Raw genomic sequence first — 19,233 nt, forward strand, 5'->3', positions numbered from 1 at the left:
GTTCCTGCAGAAAGCCAGGCAGACCCAGCGCCCCTTCTGACTGAAGGGCTGGGTTGTTGTCTCTTCCCCACCCACCTACCCACTCCATTCCCCTATTTTGCCCCCACCCTTGTGTTGAGAGATGAGAAATGAGGGAACCTGCTGGCCAAGGAAGCTACTTCAACCTAAGTCAGCCTGGCACAGCTCCATCCATGTTTCAGGTGTCTAATTGTGCCTTGCCACTAATTGCTACAGCCCTCATCCAGTGAAAAAGATGAACGAGCTTCTGAGACCCGCCTTTGATTTTTGCTTTGGCACCGAGGTAACCAGGCCCTGGCATTACCAAACTTTGAACAAAGAACGTTTCCAAGTATAATACAGAGCTTATTGTCTTTAAAACTTCTGTACAGGATAACAAATTGGAAGGACAAATGTGTCTTTTCCAATAAGTTGTAATGGAGTTGTCCATTTCCCCGGAGAACTTGTGGCACCTTCATGCTGATGATGTGGGGAAGAATTCCCCCCTGCTTTACAGCAAGGGGAAATGTAACCACAGGGAAGACAAAGTGCCCAGTGTTTTCGGGAACCCGCAAAACAAAATGTGCTTTTAAAATTCTCTTTCCTGTGAAAAACTGTCGTAGGTATAATGCCTAAAGCAAAGCGCAATGGGTTTGTGATAGGCAGTAGTCGGGTTTAAAGCCGCTACCATCTGACTGGTTGTTATCAAATTATAAGGAACCCTGTAAGACTCGTAAATGTCTCTTCATAGCAACTGTTAACACACTGCGATGGGAACTGCTTCAAAAGCGACTCTGTGAATTGGTGTGTCAGGTACGGCGCTTGGCTGGCGGGAGAAGTCGTGGTAGGCTTGCACAGGAGGTGCTCTGGTGGAGGGACAGCTACAGCTGAGGTGAACTGCAAGTAATTTGGCAGAATCTGCTTTCTTCTTTTCGAACACGTACATAACTGTGGAGGCAGTAAGCTGTATGTACTGGTCTGCATGTTGTTGTTTTTCCCTCTTCGGCTTTCTGGAAAAAATGGGCTAGAACTTATAGGCGTGGTGTTGGTCTTCACTGTAAACTCTTGTTGGTGAATCGTATCAAATGGGCCTGAGGGAAGCTTTCCCTGATGTCTTGGTGTGATTTGTCGCCCCCAGGTCAGCCCTCCTTTCTGCAGGCAGTCTTGAAAACAAATGTTTAACATCTTGTAATAAAATATTTCTTGGTATCCAGGCATTGGAACAGGCAGTGAAACAGTTATTACCTTTGTACCCCTCTGTGGAAATATGTTGGAAATTATATAACTCTGGAGTATTTTGCTTTGAATAAAAATACTTTCTTCAAGTTTGGAAGGGGGTGGAGGGGGAGACATTGTGGTTTTTTCCCAACTAGCTCTAGTAAGGAACGCTATAGCTCAGGGTCTGAACGGTCTGGATTTAACATAGAATGACAAGGTATTTGTAAAGACAAACAGAAGATCTTAAAATGTATCCTAGGCTATAACAGGGGCATCAGAGGAGCAGAATCAAAACTGTGGACCAGCTGCACATGAATAAAACTTGTATTTGTGCATAAAGGTCTGCAGAATTAAAGGCTGAAAGTAGCAAGGGGAAAACAGTGCATAGTTTTCCTGAGAGCTGAAAATAGTTCATTTAGACAGATAAAATTCCTTCTCTTTTTTACCTTTTTTTTTCTCCTACGTCTGCCTGCCTTAAACTATTTCTCTATTGCAACAGTGCTGTGCAGAGTTAGAATCTGACTACAGTCTGCTGCCCACATCAGCTGAGCTGGTAAAAGGGAAGGTAAGTGTGCTTGCTATGACCATTGCTGAGCCTGCTAAAATGTGACACTAGTTTTGTTTGGTTTGGTGGTTTGTGGTTTGTTTTTTGTTTGGGTTTGGTTTTTTTTTTCTTTTATGACCTGAAGGAAATAAATAACTTTCCTTGTGATAAACTTTACCAAGTTAAACATTCAATAAAAATAATTTGAGATACATATTTTATATATATATATGCATGCACATGTATACACACATACAAAAGTATATTCAAAACCTTATTGCAAAACCAGTTTCTTATTGCTTCTGAACAGCCACTGTGACAAAATACAGGTGTTTGATAAATTGCATTTTGATAAGATCAGAGGCTGGAGATGGGGCTACATCTTCCAATTTATTTTCCATTTTTTATCACTTAAGTGATTTTAGGTAAAATGCAGCTGCATAAGCATTGTTTCCAAACTTTCCTCCAGCCATCTTCAGATGACACCTCTTCGGTGCTAAGCGCCAAGCAAGCGGTGTGCATTCAGGGGGTGGTGGGGGCAGTGATTTGGGTCCATGCAGCTGAGCTGGAGCTACCCTCCTGCTCTGGCTGGAGGGAATCTGACCTGCGTAGCAGGTACGGGACACTGGACAAATGGTCCCCTTCTCTGTCTGTCTGGCTTGGCTTGGCTTGGCTGAAAGGTTGGGAGGGCCCTCCCCTCTTTTTTGGGGGGTTTTTTTTTTTTTTGGTTTTTTCACAAGGGTTGGTTGAGTGGGTTTTTTGGTTCTCCTGTCCTGCTCATCTTGACTGGTTTTGTAGTGTCTAGTTCCAGACCTAGCTTGAACCAACACATCTGTTGCAAATGTAAAGTTGAATTATTCTACCTCTTCCTGTATCTGTTCTGCCCACTAAGGATGTGAGCTTTTCTAGACAAAAAAAGCAACAGATAATGTATTTGTATAACTGTTAGTATTATATTATGCAGATGCAACTGCATGTGTGGGGGGGTAGTTGGTGGCATTAATGTATTCAGTGTGATTGAATAACAGTGGCACTTTTTTTTTTTTTTCCCAATTAGCAGCTCCATTGTGCCAAAAGACTGTGGAGTGAAGGACTCACCTTGTGCACTGAACTTCCCAGGACGCTGCCCTCAGATATTTCATACTGGCATAGTACTCTGCTAGGTAAGACCCAGTGGTGTTGGCTATTTTTCTGTGTCTCTTCTGAAATATAGGGAGGATTGATAGAACAGTATAAACAGTGTTAAACATGCTGGTAGAGTGTGGAAAAATCTATTATTGGCTTTAGCCTATGTCTGCATGTAATCCAGGAGGCTGAACCATGGTTATAATGCTTGCAATGAAAGGCCTGAAAAGGTGGCTGGCTGTCAGCCTAACAGGAGTCCCCAAAAGTTTAAGGAACTATTGGTATAAATAATACATCCAAGTATATTCCTGACAAGATACTTGCCAGGATGGATCAAGAGGGCTTGAGTTATATTCTTCCCATTCACTGTGGGCTGGCACACACAGAGATTGCAAGCGATGTTCTACTACTTTGCTACTGAGCTGAGGTCAGTCCTGGTTTAAAAACTTGAACGGATAACAGGGCAACTGAGAATCAAATTACTGTATTTGATTTTCCCCTGCATTCATAAGGTGCTCATACTCCCCTGCAACTCTTAAGCCTTACAAGTATTAAAAGCAAGCGCTGACAGATACGCATTGCAGGGCCACAGAACCGTGGATTGCATTTGGGCTTTTACAGACAAAGGGTTTCTTCCAGCAGTAAGCTGGTACAGCACAGAATCTCTTCTCACGTGAAATATAAAATGTTGGAACATAATTCTATGCCGTACTGGGGGAAATGGAAGATGATCTTGCTTGGCTGCACGTGCTCCTTATAAGAGCACCCTGCTGCTCTGAAAGGGCAGTTTCAGTGGGCCTACCCAGAGTGTTCTTGCAACTTGCTGTAGTATCATGACCCAGCTGCAAATAAGGCAGGTATTCTCAGCTTGCACCAATCAAATATTGATACAAAAAAGATCAATTTCCCAGCCCTCTCTGCCACACAAAACAATTAGCTACAACAAAGCTGTCCTAAGTGGAAGTTTCTATAGCCTGACTGATGGAAAATCCCTATCCCCAGGTGCCTCAGACTCTCCGTTTACAAAATATATTAAGGCCACATAACCTAACCCTTTCGTTCCAAGATAGAAGCTGCCTTATTAAAAATATGCATTTGGTTGGTCTGCTGCTTGATTATTTTAGGCTTGGTCAAAATGGACATGTGATTAAATCCAACTTTGCCAATGACTGCCACTCTTCACACTTGTCTCTTAACAGATGCTCTGACCTTGGAGACCTCATGCCCAAATAATTCTCCTGCGCACAGCTGGGATCGACCTTGTAGACAGAACTCTGGCAGCTGCTTGTTTGAAAGCTGTGACCTGGGACATGCATCTGCATCAGATGTGACGTCAGTGGGGTACAAGTAAGATGGCAGAATAACCCCTTTGGGGTAAAGGGTGGAAGAGTCCATGGGATCTAGCAGGTTCCGAGGGAAAGCAGCATCTCCAGCATATGCCGAGTTCAACAGCAGGGCACCTCTTAGAGGAAATACTGGACACTTGGTGGTCAGCTACTGGTGTTATGGAGTAACACTTTTGTGAATAGAAGCAAAGTAATATTAAAACTTTTTACTGCAACTGCTGGTATGACCACCAGCCAAATACTGTGATGGTGTTTCCACTTCACGCTGGAGAACTGAGGCATGATGTAGGTGTTCTTGTGTATATTTTCAGTATTTAACTCACAACTGATACTTCCCATTTAGGAGATCAAATCCTATTGGCTTTGAGGAGGTTTGGGGGTTTTTTTGGGGGGGGAGCGAGGAGTCAGAGTTTAGAGCGGGTGTTCTGAGGTCTCTGCTTATCAAGCTGCCTCCCTAGATCTTAAAAATAGAGACTGAACTGCTTAGGATTATGAAAGCTGGCTAACCATTGTCGGTGAATATTTTAAAGAATAAGGATGTTCCTGAAGATGCAGAGGCAGGCAGTCTGCAGCAAAAGACTCAGCAGCTCTTGAAGCTCTTGCCACTGGCTTTCTGCAGAGCTGTGCAGTGTGGAGGAGGTTGGGAGAAGGGCTGCTGGTGGTTCTTGCTGTTCGGGGGAGGAGGAATCGATGTTAGTGATGAATTTGTCTTTCTCTGGGAGACTAGCTGTCTGACTACAGAGATAGTGGTGACTTCAGTTGTTATGTGCTTAAGGAAAATGGGCAAAATATCTCTCTGTTGTTTGGGCAATATGCAAATAAAATATGTATTGCCAGGTGGAAAATATGCTCTGCTGGTAACTATACTGATGCAGACCTTCCTGTTTCCATTACAATGGACTCTTCGCTTACTGAGGTGAGTGCTGTCCCTGATGCCAGAGATGTGGTTTTGAATGGGTTCAAGCATTTAGTGCCTTATGCAGAGCCAGATCCAGGCTTGGCAGCTAAAAATCATCACTGCTCTAAGGTGAATGGAGTGCTGGCATCAATCAGCAGGGTGCCGTGACCTCTCCTTCTGTGTAGGGTAGTCCCTTTTATTTGGGCATGCTTCTGGAATACTGTAGTTACAGGCCCAAATGTCTTGAAGTTCACATGCATCTGGGTCATGTTTCTGCAGCAACACTCAGTTCTGCCAGGGAAATCTGAGTGATTTTGCTCCTCTTATCCACCTGCAAGAAGCCACAGGATGTTTTAGTTGTGCATGCTGGCTTTCTCTGTGCTTTCTCCCATGGCTGCCATGTAACAGCTGAAAAATGACATCTTTGCTGTATGAAAACTTCAGCTGGTGTGCTCAGATGTGCCTTCACTGCTGTATTGAATCCTGCACCTACAGCTTGAGCTGCCAGTCAGCTTTCTCATGGCAGCAGCAAGATGAGCTGCAGCTCAGCACACCTCCTTGGGCTCTGTGCTCAGTGCCACGATACCTGCTACTGAAATCTAGACCTCAGCCCTGCCCCACATCAACTCTACGAATTCCAGTGTTGGTGGTGATGATGGAAGAATATTGGTCAGTGGTTTCTGTGAACCTGGAAATAACCTTTGCAAAACTAATGACAAGGCAATCTCAGGCCTGCCCTAGCTGGTGCGTGGTACCTGCAAGTGCAGCAGTGGTCCGGTTGTAGCAGCAAATCAAGGCAGAAGGTGCAGCGAGGGTAAAAAGTAAGAGTGATGGGGCCTGCCTGTGGTTTCAGCACTCTGCTTAGTTGGGGTAGAGCAGGTGAGGAACTCCTCAGCTTGTGCTGCTACTATTTAAGCTACCTTAAGGAGGATAATCTCAAGGGCTCTTGCATTACCCAGTCCTTCTGGAAAGCTAGAGCCTTGCAAAGTTGTTTGGAATGCCTGTGCTTCATTGCTTGGGAGCTTCTGTAACTCCAGCTGGGCTCAGAAATGTCACTTTCTGTTTTACTTTTTTTTTTTTAATGTAAACTTTCTGTGTGACTATTCTAGAGGGGGAAAATTAAAATGTTAAAGCTTGCTCCAGAGAAAAGGCAAATGGGCTATGTCCAGTATTTGTTCTAAAAAGTGTGACGTGCAGCAAAATTTGAATATCCTTGTTTAACAGGAAAAGTCTCCCTGGTGGTTTTGTTTGGTGGGTTTTTTTCTATATTACACTGTGGTTGCAGATGTGTGAGCAGATCGAGCCTTTCAGCATGTAAGTAACTCAAATTATTTTGTCAAAGCATTGTCACTGTAGGAGTTTAGGGGCTATTTAATAAAGCAGCTCTTGTGAGAGCCAGATGAAGCTTGGGCCTTTTATACTTGTTTTGATTTATAAATGTGAAAGTTGTATCACAGTCTAAAAACCAGATGATAGGCCTTCCGAATGTTAATGCCTGTTTGGGAGGAGTTATACAAGACTGTGGCCAGAACTCGTCTGCTGTGACAGAGGATCCTTGGATTATTGTGCTAATCGAAGGATGGAGGGGGGAAAAGTAGCTGGGGTTGTACTGCAGGGCTGTCTCAGACATGATCCATTTTTTAGGATGAAGAACCATCCTGTAATGCCCTGTAGAAACACGTTTTATTAGGAAATCTAGAATGTGAAGGGGTTTTGTCCTTGTTTTTTTTTTTCCTCCTTAAGCGTACCCTGTGCAATCCATGGGTGCTCACAGTCCTAATAGCCAGCATGGGGTTTTAAAAACTGACTTGAGGATTTTCCTTCATTGCAAACAGAAACCACTGACCATGCGATTACCTGGGGAGGGATAGCGCATGTAGAATAACTTATTGCTTTGGTCAGTTGCAGGTGATGCAGGGTTGGTTTATTTGGGTGATGATGGGGTGTGTGTGTGTTTGTTTTAAAAGCCCTTTAGATTTTGTTTTCACTCCAATGTGCAATTCATTTTCACCTTCTGCAATACTCCTATGGCCTAATGGCCCGAACAAGGCAAGCGCAATGCTGTGCTCCCTTAAGCTTAATAAAGAATTCAAATAAGAATAAAAATAGCCTGGATTTGCATTAGAGGAAACATCCGGCTGGCTGGGGCACGGTTCTGTGAGTGCAGCCGAGCTCCGGGGAGGAGAGAGGGCACTTACTCATGCTGCAGTTGCTTCACGAGTGGCCGGGGGAGGGCTTGGTCACCTCCTTTTCAACTTTGCTGTGATCCCTGGGTCCTCTGAGGGGGAAGGGAAGATGTAAGAACAGAGATGATTACTCACTGACACAGTTTTTCTGTTGTGTCCCCCCACTTCAGTAGTGTTCTTGGACACTTGATCTGTAGGGAGCTACCCAAAGCTCACACCTCCTCTGCTTGGAGAGAGGTTTGGGGTTTTTTTTCTATTTCTATTTTTCTATTTATTTTTCTTCAGCAGTGGGTGGAGTTCATTGCAAGTCATTACTGACTTAACCCTTTAAACCTCTGTTTTCACCCTGTATTTTCACACATAAAGAGAGAACAATCTATCAACTGAATAAGCAAGCTGGAGTTATCCAGGGTGCAATGAGGAAGAGGGATATTTCCCATTCCATATCTCTCTTGACGTATTAAAAGACTTAAGAGGATGTTGTTTTGGTCTGTGATGCGATAAGACTCGGGTCCAGAACTGCACTGTAGTGGCTAAAGGAACATGAGCAAAACTGCATACCAGCCTTTAACTGCTGAATTCTTCTCTGCTGTTTGCAGACAAAGCAGGAGGCCTGAAGCCTTATGAACTGGCTAGGTAATTGTTATACGTAATATTGAAAATTGGTGTCATTCAAAGACATGCGCTAAAACGTACAATGCAACATGCAAGTTTTCTGTGTTCTGAATCTTCTGCTCGGTCCAGCTGTTAATAGTAATGCTTTTTATTTTTCTTTAACTAAACAAGTCTGACCTCTCTAGCTGAGGGGAGCTCTGTGCACCTCACTTGCGGCGTTTGAGGTCAGGACCTTGAAAACAGATATACCTTGATGCGCAGCATTAAGACAGAACAGTGGTGCGGTAGCACGTATGCTCATCATTTGAAAATGTGCATTAGAAGCAAAACATGAAGTTGGGAACCAAAATACATCTCTGAATATGATATTCCTGAGATAAGAATTCTGCAGAGACAATAGTTATTGCTACTGATGACGATAACATGCTAAGCAATGTACAGTACATATGGCTGGCTTTAGACCAAGAGATGACTCTGCATGCGCTTACTATCTAGTTCTTTGCTGCTGAAATAATTTAGGCACAGCTGGGGGAATTATTAGAACTTTGACATCCAAATTTTCTAGTTGCATGGCAACCCTTTCCCTGACACTCTCTCTTCTCTCTTTCCTTTAAGATTGACTGTGCAGAGCCAACACTACCAGCCAGTCTGATCCCATCCAGGTCAGGTTTTGTGCAAGCTCTTAAAAGCCTTTATCAAGATTGTCTAATTTGGATGAGTATCTGAAAGAATTTTATTTTGGCAGTGATCACTTAGCTTCACCCCAAGAAGTTCTTACATCCTCTTTGGAAAGCACCGCACCAGTAGCGGGTAAGCCCTTAATTTGGGGCACAGATGTGTGAACTTTTTGCACTGAAAGTCTTGGAAATAGATATGCTCGAGTCTGCATGTTTACTGAACAGTAAGAGCTCTGTCTTCTGTTTCCTCAATTTATAGGCTGCCTTGTTATGGAGGAAAAGTCACCCAAGTGCTCACGTGAAAAAGAGGAAGATGTGCCAACTTCCGTAGCAATGGAGAAAAACAACGATAAGGATCCGGCTGGTCCTGTGTCAGGTAGGGTAGCTGCTGCAGTGCGCTGGCACTCGTGCAGTCAGGAAACTGCTTGCTTCCAGCACATCTTTGAAGTGAGGAAGCTGAGTAAGAAAAATAACTTAATGACAACTTGTGACTCTCTGTTGCTGAATGTACTTTTGCCTGCAAGTGCTCTCAACCCTCCCTGAAACTCAGAGTAGGAATAAGGCTTTACCTACTTGCAGGAGGCTTCTAGCCTACAGCGCCGCGAGAAGTAAACATGATAGAACTTGGTGAAATCTTGATGCTTGCTCTGCTAGCAAAACGTTGTGTGGGTACTAAACCCCAGGCAATTCAAAATTGCCTGGAGGGGAGAGAATGTTTTCATGGTTTTAAAAAGCTTAGTGACACAGCTAGACTAAATAACACTTTCCTCCCTTTCAAAACTGATGCTCAGCGCACAAGAGGCTGGGATGGGTTAAGAGGAGAGATGATAGTCCTTTGTGTATGGTTCCATCTTCCACTATAGCCAGAAAAACCCCAGAAGAATTATTCTTACCAGATCTGCTGGTGCTCCTTCCACTTCAAAACTAAAAGCAAAACAAAACTGGAGTATGTGTGCACCGTGTATTTAAGCTATTTTTAAAAAAGCTGATCTGAATAAACAGCACAGAATACATGTGCATGCTTGCTTGTAACCATTTTTTAACCTTTACCTAAATATAAGACTCTGTCGTCACTTCTTGTTTGCTTTTGCTTCTTTCTTTAGTACTATCTTCCTGAAATCTGATTTAGACCCTTAAACCTATTTTCTTTCTACTAATGTGCCTCTGCTGTTAATTTTCATATGTGGTCTGGGTGCCTTTGGCAAGGAGGAAACAGTTATGCAAAACAGATCAGAAAAGAGTCCAAATAGCTTTAAAGTCTGAGAATCCTGCTGCCTGTTGTACATCTCTGAAGAGAAAGTGTTTCTAGTATTAGAACGGAGACACTGATGAAACCCTGCTCGTGGTTTCGGCTGGTACCAGATGATGCCTTCTAAAGGTGCTTGGGAGCCAGGTCAGATATGTAGGGCTGCTAGGTGGGTTTGGCTTTTTTTTTTCGGTGTGCTACTACTTTGGCTTGCATCAGGGGGGCGGGGAGGTGGGGTGGGTGTGTATGACTACATAAACAGAAAAAAAAAAAGTCTAGATGTTTTAAAAGGTATAAATATCTACTAGAGTTACTGCTACGCAAGATATTAGTGTGACTCTCAGACTTTCTTCAGTTTCTTAAATATTTTCCTTTTTTAAATCATTTTAATAGCTGTCTTCCTGGAGGTTATTTTTGCTGCTTTAAAGCTTTTTTAAATTGAGGCACTTGAACCTTTGTGTTGCATTTGAACTGGCATCAGCAATTCCTGAACTTACCTGTTCATCACCGCTCACCTTCTGTGAAGGAGTTATTTTGCTGGATGTATCAGCACCCTGATAGTTCAGGTTTTAGGTAAGAAGAGCAGTCCAAGTGTCAGACTATGTTTGAAGCTTATGGACACCTGAAATACCACAACAGCATGCATTTCATGACCTGGTTGTGCTCACGTTCCAGGGTAATGGCAGCTGAAGTAGCATTTATTTCTTGACTTCCTCTGATATTGCATAACATGAAAGAAGAGAATTACAAATGCTCATCACTTCTGTTAGTTTGTGCATGGGATTTTTTTTTTTACTTATTCCTGTGCTTATAGAATTCCAAATAAAAATTAATTATAAACTGTATCTTTAAATAGCAGACACCCCACCCACCCACCCCCCATGCTGGTAGCAAAACAATGAAATTCATTTATCCAAGGGAATATTACTGTAACTCTTGTAACTTCAACTAGAGCGACTACAACCAGGAGTAATATTCTCACCTGTAGATATGTAACGCTTTGTACCGGGATTTTTTCCAAGCCAAACATCGTTATCATCACACTTCTTCCTTTATGTCTTTATAGTGTTCTTTGCGGCTGCCCTTCCTTCTTAATGCCCTCTCCTGGCATTTGCTGCAATTTCTTTTAGCCCTGTTGGCCCATGGCTAGTACACTGGGTGGTGGAGGCTCGTTTTGGTTTTATCGTTACATTTGGTTTTGGGAACGTTTCTCCCCAGGAGCAGACCCGACCAAGAAGGAATTCTGCCCTGTGATGGAAGACCACAAAACCGCATTTCAAAACATTTTCAAGCAAGAACCGGTAAGAGTCCCAGTGACGGTGGAACATTGTCACTGCTCAGCCAAACCAGTGCTGAGACAAACACTGCAGGAGAAGGGGCCAGGCCTCTCTGGTGGCGGCGTGGCCGTTCCCTTGCTGTAACTACTCTCCACTGTGCCTCTAGGAGGTGGACCAGGAAAAGAAAAATAATAAAGAGCAGAGTGAGGAAGCACCAGCTGTGGTTCCCAGTAGGAAAGGTAAGAGGGAGGTTTTTGCTGAACGCATTCGTGTATCTCACTGGAGTGCGTAACCTTGGTTGCTTGTGTCAAGACCTGCGTGAAGAGGTGCAGGGAGCTGCCAGCCCCACACCAACTATTATGAGGGTTTGGGGTTTTTTGAGGAATAATGGCTGCAGTTAGAGATCAAAATGGATTACTAGTGGAGCAGAGGAAAACGTTACTGTGCAAAACCTGCTTCTCTGATTTCTACAGATACTGATCTAACCAGCTCCACCTTCCTCTAGGCAGGAGGAAAAATTTCTTAGGACTTGCAAAGGAGCTTGGGATTTTTAAATAGTTCTGGCATGCCTGCTCTCCCCAAAGATTTGTAAAGCAGCACCCTCCAGCAACAAAGCTGGTGAGGGGTCTGCAGCACAAGTCTGATGATGAGCGGCTGAGGGAACTGGGGCTGTTTAGCCTGGAGAAAAGGAGGCTGAGGGGAGACCTTATCGTCCTCTACAACTGCCTGAAAGGAGGCTGTAGTGAGGTGGGCATCAGTCTCTTCTCCCAAGTATCTTCTCCTTAAATATCTTAAGGGCGGAAGTCATGAGGATGGAAGCAGTCTGTTTGCAGTGGTGTCCAGCGACAGGACTAGGGGCAATGGGTGCAAACTGAAACATAAGAGGTTTCAGTTGAATATGAGAAAAAACTTCTTTACTCTGAGGGTGACAGAGCACTGGAACAGGCTGCCCAGGGAGGTTGTGGAGTCTCCTTCTCTGGAGATATTCAAGGCCCGCCTGGATGAAGTCCTGTGTAGAATGCTCTAGGAGAGTCTGCTTTAGCAGGGGGGTTGGACTAGATGATCTCCCGAGGTCCCTTCCAACCCTTGTGATTCTGTGTGTGATTTTGTGAAGTAACAAGCCATAGGATGAGGGGGAATGGCCTCAAGTTGCACCAGGGCAGGTTTAGGTTAGACATTAGGAAAAACTTCTCCACAGAAAGGGTTGTCAGGCTCTGGAATGGGCTGCTCAGGGAGGTGGTTGAGTCCCCATCCCTGGAGGTATTCAAAAGCCAGGCAGACAAGGTGCTTAGGGACATGGTTTAGCAGTGGGACGGCAGGGTTAGGTTAACGGTTGAAGTTGATGATCTTAAAGGTCTTTTCCAACCTAAATGATTCTATGATTCTGTGCTAGCTAGACCTTGATATAGATAAGCAGGATGATGTTTCTACTGAACTGTGCTTAGAAAACTCTACTCTTCTAATCACCTCCCCTTTTGCCTTTGGAGTTCACTAAAAGTTAGTGATGTAGTAAGTAACATAACATCCTGAACCTATGGGCTGGGGACTTAAACCAAACCCTGTAATTAATCTTTCCTGTACTAATTAAATGTCAGTTGAAGCCAACTAAGCAATTAACTTTTGGGGCTTTGTACAAGAGACTGTGCTATCTTACTGACGCTAACCCTAATGTACTCTGAGGTACACAAATTGTTTTTATTTGTAAGAGCTTAACACTGCAAATCTGTAACAGTGGCTTCTGTTGGAGCTTAAAAGACTTTTGCAGGCTGTTTTTTTCACTTCTGTCTGAGAATTTTTCTTTTCTGTCTTCTCAGGGAGTTCACCCACTGCAGGTGGCATTAAAGCAGATAAAACAAAGCAAAATGAGCCGTAAGTGTTTTGACTTTCAATGATCACCTGCAGACATGAATTTAAAGCTGCAGTCTGTTACATGATTGCTTCTTCTTATCCTACAGTGACTCTCCTAATGAGAAAGAAGTGGAGGTAAGTCTCAACTGCTTGTATCCTTAAGTATCTTGGACAACAGAAAGATCTTGTCAATAAGCCCTGGTTACTATCTTGTCCTATATAAAAGAATGATGCTGAGTAGCTTAAAATGGATTTATTTCTGTAAGTTGGCTTCTGAAATCTGTCTTTCCTAGCCCGATGGAAATTTTGGAAGGGATGAGATGGGGAAAAGGTAACAATCTGTAAAAGTCAACAAAAGATTTGTCACTACTAAATCACTTGTTTGCAAGCTTGGAGGAACATAGCTGTGACCTCCTCCCAGGCAGAATGTGCTGATTTAAGACAGTTTTGTCAAAAGACACAGATGGCACTCTACGCGCTGCCAGGATATCACCTATTCTGGCTGCAGATTGTTTCCCCCATCACCACAGATGGGAAGACTGGCTTTGTCTTCTTTTTGGAAGTGGGCCGTGTTTGCTTTCTCTTCTGTGTATCTCTTATAACTTTGTTCGCGGGATGTAGTCCCGTGAGTACCAAAATCTACTTTAAAAGCTTCTGCATCGCTTGGATTATTCTGAAATCTTTCCCTCTCCCACAACAGGCTGAATTTCTGAGGTTGTCTTTAGGTTTTAAATGTGACTTGTTTACCTTGGACAAGAGAGTGAAGCTTGAAGAGAGGTCCAGAGACTTGGCTGAAGAAAATCTGAAAAAGGAGATCACAAATGCTCTAAAGATGTTAGAGGTTAGTATTGGCTGGGGCTGGTAGGGTGGATGGGATGAAAGGTTGTGTAAGTGTCTCTCTTAATACAGCTTTTTCCAGGATGCGCGCGTGTGTAATACATTATAAGCAAATGTGAACAAAGTTCTTAAGTGATGCAGTTGAAATACGAGAGACTTTGCATTTGAGGGGTAACCTTCATCTGAGGATATTGTGCGCTCAGGCAGTGGGGAATTTTTCTGTTGCATGAACATCTGGCAAGAACCCCTGTCTGCAGCTGATTTTATGCCAGGTAAACTGAAGTCTCTGCCTGCTGGAAGTCTGTGTCGAGTTACACTGAGTGAGGATGGTAGATGCTGACAGTGGGGGCGTGAACACAACCCCTCAGTGTCATCAGTTGGGTGCACCCTTCTTTCTCTACAAATAGTTCACCCTGTTTTTCTTACCAATATGCCTCTTAGGCTTTAGTTCCTTTGTGTGAAGAAGATAACCAAGCGCAGGAGATCATTAAGAAGTTGCAGAAGAGCTTGCAGTTCCTTAGCCAGTACGCAGCCCGAGTTGCCAGTAGAGCAGAGATGTTGGGAGCTATTAATCAGGTAACTGTTTCCACGTAAATGTATTTTGTACAGAGTTAAAAGCTGCTAGATGTAAAGGGGTAGCAGTGTCTGTTTGCTAGGCTTCTGATTGCAGAATTAGATTTGGGAATCTCATGTAGGTAATGCAGGCTGACCAGTACAGCTTAGTCCTGGCTTTCTCTTCTCGGATCACTGCGCTGTTATAAGGAATCCCAGGCACTGAGAGAGCTGCTACATTGCACTAGCAATGTGCAAAAACACACAACAGAAATATGGCCCCGATTTAAAACAAAAAAAAAAAAAAACAAAAAACCCAAACAAACAAAAATCCAGAAAAAACTTTGCATCAGAAGAATGTATACAGTAGAGAGCACAAGAATGTCATGTGGCAATGATAGTCTTGATGCTCTAATGGTAATTCCGTGCCTCATGGAAAGGGCAGCTAATAAGATAAATCTATGGAAATTTACAAAGACCTGCTCAAATGTTATGTGTAACTGTGCATAATGCCAAAGAACAGCGTGAAAATACGACTTGGCAATACTAGAAAATGCGTGGTGGCAGCTGAGACTGTAGATCAGAGAAAGAGATGAGGAGGAGTTGTAAGGGCTCAGAAAACGAAGACTAATTTATTTTAGGGTAAGAGAAATCACTGGAGAAATGAGACCTGTGTAACTTGGGCATGTGTTGAGAGATGGGTTGTAGTGAAACTTTAGAAAGGGTGGACAGCAAGGAGAGGATGTTGCATCACGGTGATACAAGATGAGAGTAGACAGTTACGAGGCAAAAAAAAGTCTTAAACTCTAAACATGAGGCAGTTCCTCAAAGACCCCATTCTTTTTCCTACTGCTGTTGCACTTGCTCTGTTAGGAGAGCCGTGTCAGCAAGGCCGTGGAAGTCATGATTCAACATGTGGAGAACCTGAAGCGCATGTATGCAAAAGAACATGCAGAACTTGAGGAGCTAAAACAGGTCCTGCTCCAGAATGAGAGATCCTTTAGTTCTCTTGGAGATCGAGGTAAAGCTGCTTCGTCTTCCCTCTTGCTAGCACCTGCCAGATAGACCCTTATCTAACTGAAGCCTAACATATTAGGAGAAGGGGTTGTATGACCATTGTATCTCCTTCCCTAAAAATAGAGGGGGGAAAAATAGCAAATCACTAACAGTATTAGAAACAACTCTCTGAAATCAGACTTGTATGTGAGTGGTCATGAATCTTGGGGAGGGGGGGGTGGCAGGCGGTGAGGGTAACATTGCAAAGTGGTCATGAATCTTGGGGGGGGGTGGCAGGCGGTGAGGGTAACATTGCAAGTACGCAGTAATGTTCTGGCTCTTAGAAAAGCGCATTGCATGCGGTGGTGATAACCTTATTCCTTGGGAGCAGTAAATGGGGGTGCTCAGTCACAGTGGAGCATTCTCAGTAGCTCTTTCTTGGTAGCTGAGCTTTGACTGCTCTCTACAGATGCTTCCTGCTCTTTTCTAAACACGAATTAGAGGCTCCTTAAGTGCAGGTGCTCTGAATTTCCCCCCTCCGAGCAGATGGTACAGCGGTCAGGTTTTCAGATCGTGCTGTGCACTTGTGGCTTTGCCAGAAAAGGATTAAATTCTTCTGAAAAACAGAGCATGTGTTTTCAGTACAGTAAAGGGCAGTCTTGTGTACAGGTAAAATCCTCGCAGGAGCCTTCCAAACTGCAGGCTATTCCTTCCTGACTGTAAAACATTGTTCTGTAACAGGACACTGCCTTGATAATAGAAGAATACATTTAATGATAGCAATATAAACTGATGCTTGTAGAGGATATATAATATGTGGATTCTGTGAACTTATCTAATGAAATAGAAAGCTTTTTTTTCTGAAATCTCATTTCTGCTTTGAGGGTTACTCCCATACAACCTTTGCTTCAACAGACACTGCAGAAAGTCAGACATTTAGTTGCAAGTAAAGCTCATTGCATTCCTGTAAGCCTTTCTGGTGTTTGATCTCTTCACAGATGAATCTACGAATAAAAAGCTACCAAATTCTTTTAACTTCAAGGTAATGGCCACTACAGCTTAACATGAAATTTCAAGTATGTGTTTAACTGTGTGTGTGTGTGTTTATGTATCTATCTTTGCTTTGTCATGTGCTGGTGCTCTGCTACATGCTTGGCTTGTAGTTTTCTGTCTCAAATATGGGCTGATGTCATCAAATGCGATTATATATTTTTTCAGTCACCCCCACCAGCCCGAGAAGACTCTGTGTGCTCCCACTTAGAATATGAAGTGTTCACAGTAGTCGAAATACCTGTGCTCTTGCACAATGGTTAAGAAATACCATTCGTGTGTGGTTCTCTCATCGGGGCTGCAGGAGAAGGGTTTAGCACAGAGAAACGAAAAAAATAGATGGGAGCAATTCAAATTGACTGTAGAAATTCCTGTGAGCACCATTAGGAGAATTTAGATGCCTTCAATTTAGGTATTTGGCTGGACACTGTGTAGTCAGCCTTGCTTCCAATGCTTTGGTGGGGAAAAGCAGTTAATGTGGAAAGATGCTGCTTTAAAGAATACGGTTTGGGCTGTGCTTATGATTTGATTTGTGTGTCACATCAAGCTAAGTATCCACACTTTTTTTTTATGGTTTGTCTAAAAACAGATTGTATTTTTTGTGATCAGTGAGTAATCCAGTCATTCCTTGCTAGAGTCAGTAATGCCTCTTATTTGCATAGCCATCCTCATCCCTACGAAGAGTTAGCATTGCAACGTTGCCTAGGAGTGCTGGAAATGCAGGTATTGGGTTGCCGCTGGTAAGTAAAGGTTTCCAGATGGTGAGGTGCTTTACCTTCTCAAAACTGGCTGGGCTCAAGCGTGAAAATGCCCACCCAGTAAGTGTGTCACACTTCTCCTCTAGGCCCAGTTCCATGAACCTGATGGAGATGAACGGAGTGATAAATTCAACAGGAGATCAAGCAGCTGGTAAAACCACTTGGGCATGACTTTGGTTAAATTTTTTTCAGCTCCTAACTGTGCCTGTATTAAGCAGCTTGTGGAGCATCTTGAAGTATATAATAATGTCTAAGCTATGCCTTTCACATTAGTTTTACATGCTTCAATAAGTAAATGAGCCTTTGTGATTAAATGTTACAGCTCTATTTTATTTATTTATTTTATTAAGGGTTGATAGTTTTAAAAATACCTCTGCTTTCTTGCTTTAGAACTAAAATATTAAATCTAGGTAGCTGGCATTGATGGATCTGGTTGTTTTGTTTGTTTGTTGTTTTTTTTTTAAAAACCTAATTTCAGGCAATTAGTTTTGAAACTGACTTGTCTAAGGCCTACCCAAATGAGCAGGCTGCTCCTGAATTTCTAATTTCCTGCTCTATACCTGATGGGGAAATTAAGGCAAACTTCTTTAAAATATGATAGGGGTCGGCTGGGAGCAAAGCAAAATGAGAAGCGTCCTTCACTACAGCGGTTCATTAGCACGTATTCCTGGGCAGAGTATGAAGACGAACACGCTGAAACAAAGTAAGTTCAACAGCAACCTCCGCTGAGGTGTGCGTGCAGGGTTGGTTGGTTTAGTTTTTAATGAACTCTGAACTGTCCACCACCTGGTTGGGGCTATGAAGTCCAGCTATTGTGAGCTCTGTCAAATGCTTGATGGAAAAGCTTTGGAACTGTTGATGCTTGCTTGCAGGAATGAGCAGTCGGAATCACCTGCTGAAGTACAAGAAGAACCATCGAGGAAGGAAAGTATCTCTGAAAAAGGAAAATATTCATCGAAGTGGAATCTAGAGTCAGCGTAAGTTTTCTCACACCATCGTGAGGAAAAGCAACGTTTGGGTGGTGAATGTGGGAAAGAGGAAGCAAAGCTGTAGCTTTGGTTTGGTTGTTAATGCTGACTTCTTAAACCAACTGGGAACACGTAGTCTATCTCGGGTGCCAGAGACTTGCCCCACCAGGGATTCATTGCTAATCCTAAATGGTGAGGTGAAGAGAAGCCTCGTGCTATGATCTGACCTCTTTTGGGTACTCTGAGACAGCTGTTCTAGCTAGGCTATTAGGTCATGCTAACTGGTACTCTTGTAAAAATTATCAAGGATTTCAGGCCTGTGCAAAACCTAACAGCAGCTTTGGCACATACTGAGAGACAAGTAGTTATCAACACTTAACTCCAGACTATTCCAGCTAAATTCTCTGCATGCCTCAAGCCTAGGAAGAAAGTGCTGTCCTAAACAAATATCCCCTGGAAGCCCCTGCATTATGGGAAAGGAGGTCTTGCTGTCTCTGCGGAGAAACTGTTCCATATGAAAATCCTATGCTAAGCCTCCACTTTGAGCATTCCTGACCAAGGGGGAGACAAGACAATTATGCTAGCGTGTAAAACTGGGAAGACATCGAGAACAGAGATTACTTTCTATTGTTTGATAAAGGATGGAGGTACCCAGTGTCATGAGAGGTCTAGGATTTGGGTAGTCGCTGAGGGTAAGACCTCCCTAACCTCAAGGGAAGGTACCAAAGCCTTAGGAAATACTAAAACACAAGGCCGGCACTTTCCAGTGCTTTCTACGAGCAAGACTTCTTCATGAGCTACAGGGCAGCTTTTGGGAATCCTCTTCAGAAAAGTGGGGGGGGGGGGGGGGAGGGACAGGGAGCGTGGGTGCCTGAGCTGGGCTCACAGGGCAGGTCGGTCACCCACATAGCTTATTGAGAACTAGCTTACCAAAGTCTGTGCCTTAAACCCAGAACATAAGCTCCCATTGCACATAGCTCCCAACAGGGTAACAGCCTTGCTGGTTTTGATAGCGAAGGATCTGTATGTTTGCTCGTGGGGTCTGGTTCGCTTTAGGGTTTTTTGGGGTGGGGGAGTGGGGTGGGAAGCAGGCTT

At 43.5% G+C, this 19,233-nt stretch overlaps 1 protein-coding gene across 1 annotated transcript in view; it reads left to right on the plus strand.

Annotated features, from left to right (window-relative positions):
- IRAG2 (inositol 1,4,5-triphosphate receptor associated 2) overlaps positions 1-19,233 on the plus strand; it is a 38,177-nt gene that overhangs the window by 18,263 nt on the left and 681 nt on the right. Inside the window, exons 17-36 of the mRNA XM_035888506.1 lie at positions 749-810; positions 1,715-1,780; positions 2,817-2,922; positions 4,084-4,231; positions 5,068-5,146; positions 8,545-8,591; positions 8,675-8,739; positions 8,866-8,982; positions 11,071-11,153; positions 11,296-11,368; positions 12,944-12,998; positions 13,085-13,112; positions 13,678-13,818; positions 14,256-14,390; positions 15,240-15,387; positions 16,361-16,404; positions 17,075-17,152; positions 17,257-17,321; positions 17,772-17,873; positions 18,043-18,147. Coding sequence (XP_035744399.1) covers positions 749-810; positions 1,715-1,780; positions 2,817-2,922; positions 4,084-4,231; positions 5,068-5,146; positions 8,545-8,591; positions 8,675-8,739; positions 8,866-8,982; positions 11,071-11,153; positions 11,296-11,368; positions 12,944-12,998; positions 13,085-13,112; positions 13,678-13,818; positions 14,256-14,390; positions 15,240-15,387; positions 16,361-16,404; positions 17,075-17,152; positions 17,257-17,321; positions 17,772-17,873; positions 18,043-18,147 — 1,747 coding nt within the window. The remainder of the gene's footprint in view (positions 1-748; positions 811-1,714; positions 1,781-2,816; positions 2,923-4,083; positions 4,232-5,067; positions 5,147-8,544; positions 8,592-8,674; positions 8,740-8,865; positions 8,983-11,070; positions 11,154-11,295; positions 11,369-12,943; positions 12,999-13,084; positions 13,113-13,677; positions 13,819-14,255; positions 14,391-15,239; positions 15,388-16,360; positions 16,405-17,074; positions 17,153-17,256; positions 17,322-17,771; positions 17,874-18,042; positions 18,148-19,233) is intronic.

This window comes from Egretta garzetta, unplaced genomic scaffold, assembly GCF_000687185.1.
Source record: "Egretta garzetta isolate BGI_Z169 unplaced genomic scaffold, ASM68718v1 scaffold81, whole genome shotgun sequence".
In the NCBI taxonomy this organism is placed as follows: Eukaryota; Metazoa; Chordata; class Aves; order Pelecaniformes; family Ardeidae; genus Egretta; species Egretta garzetta.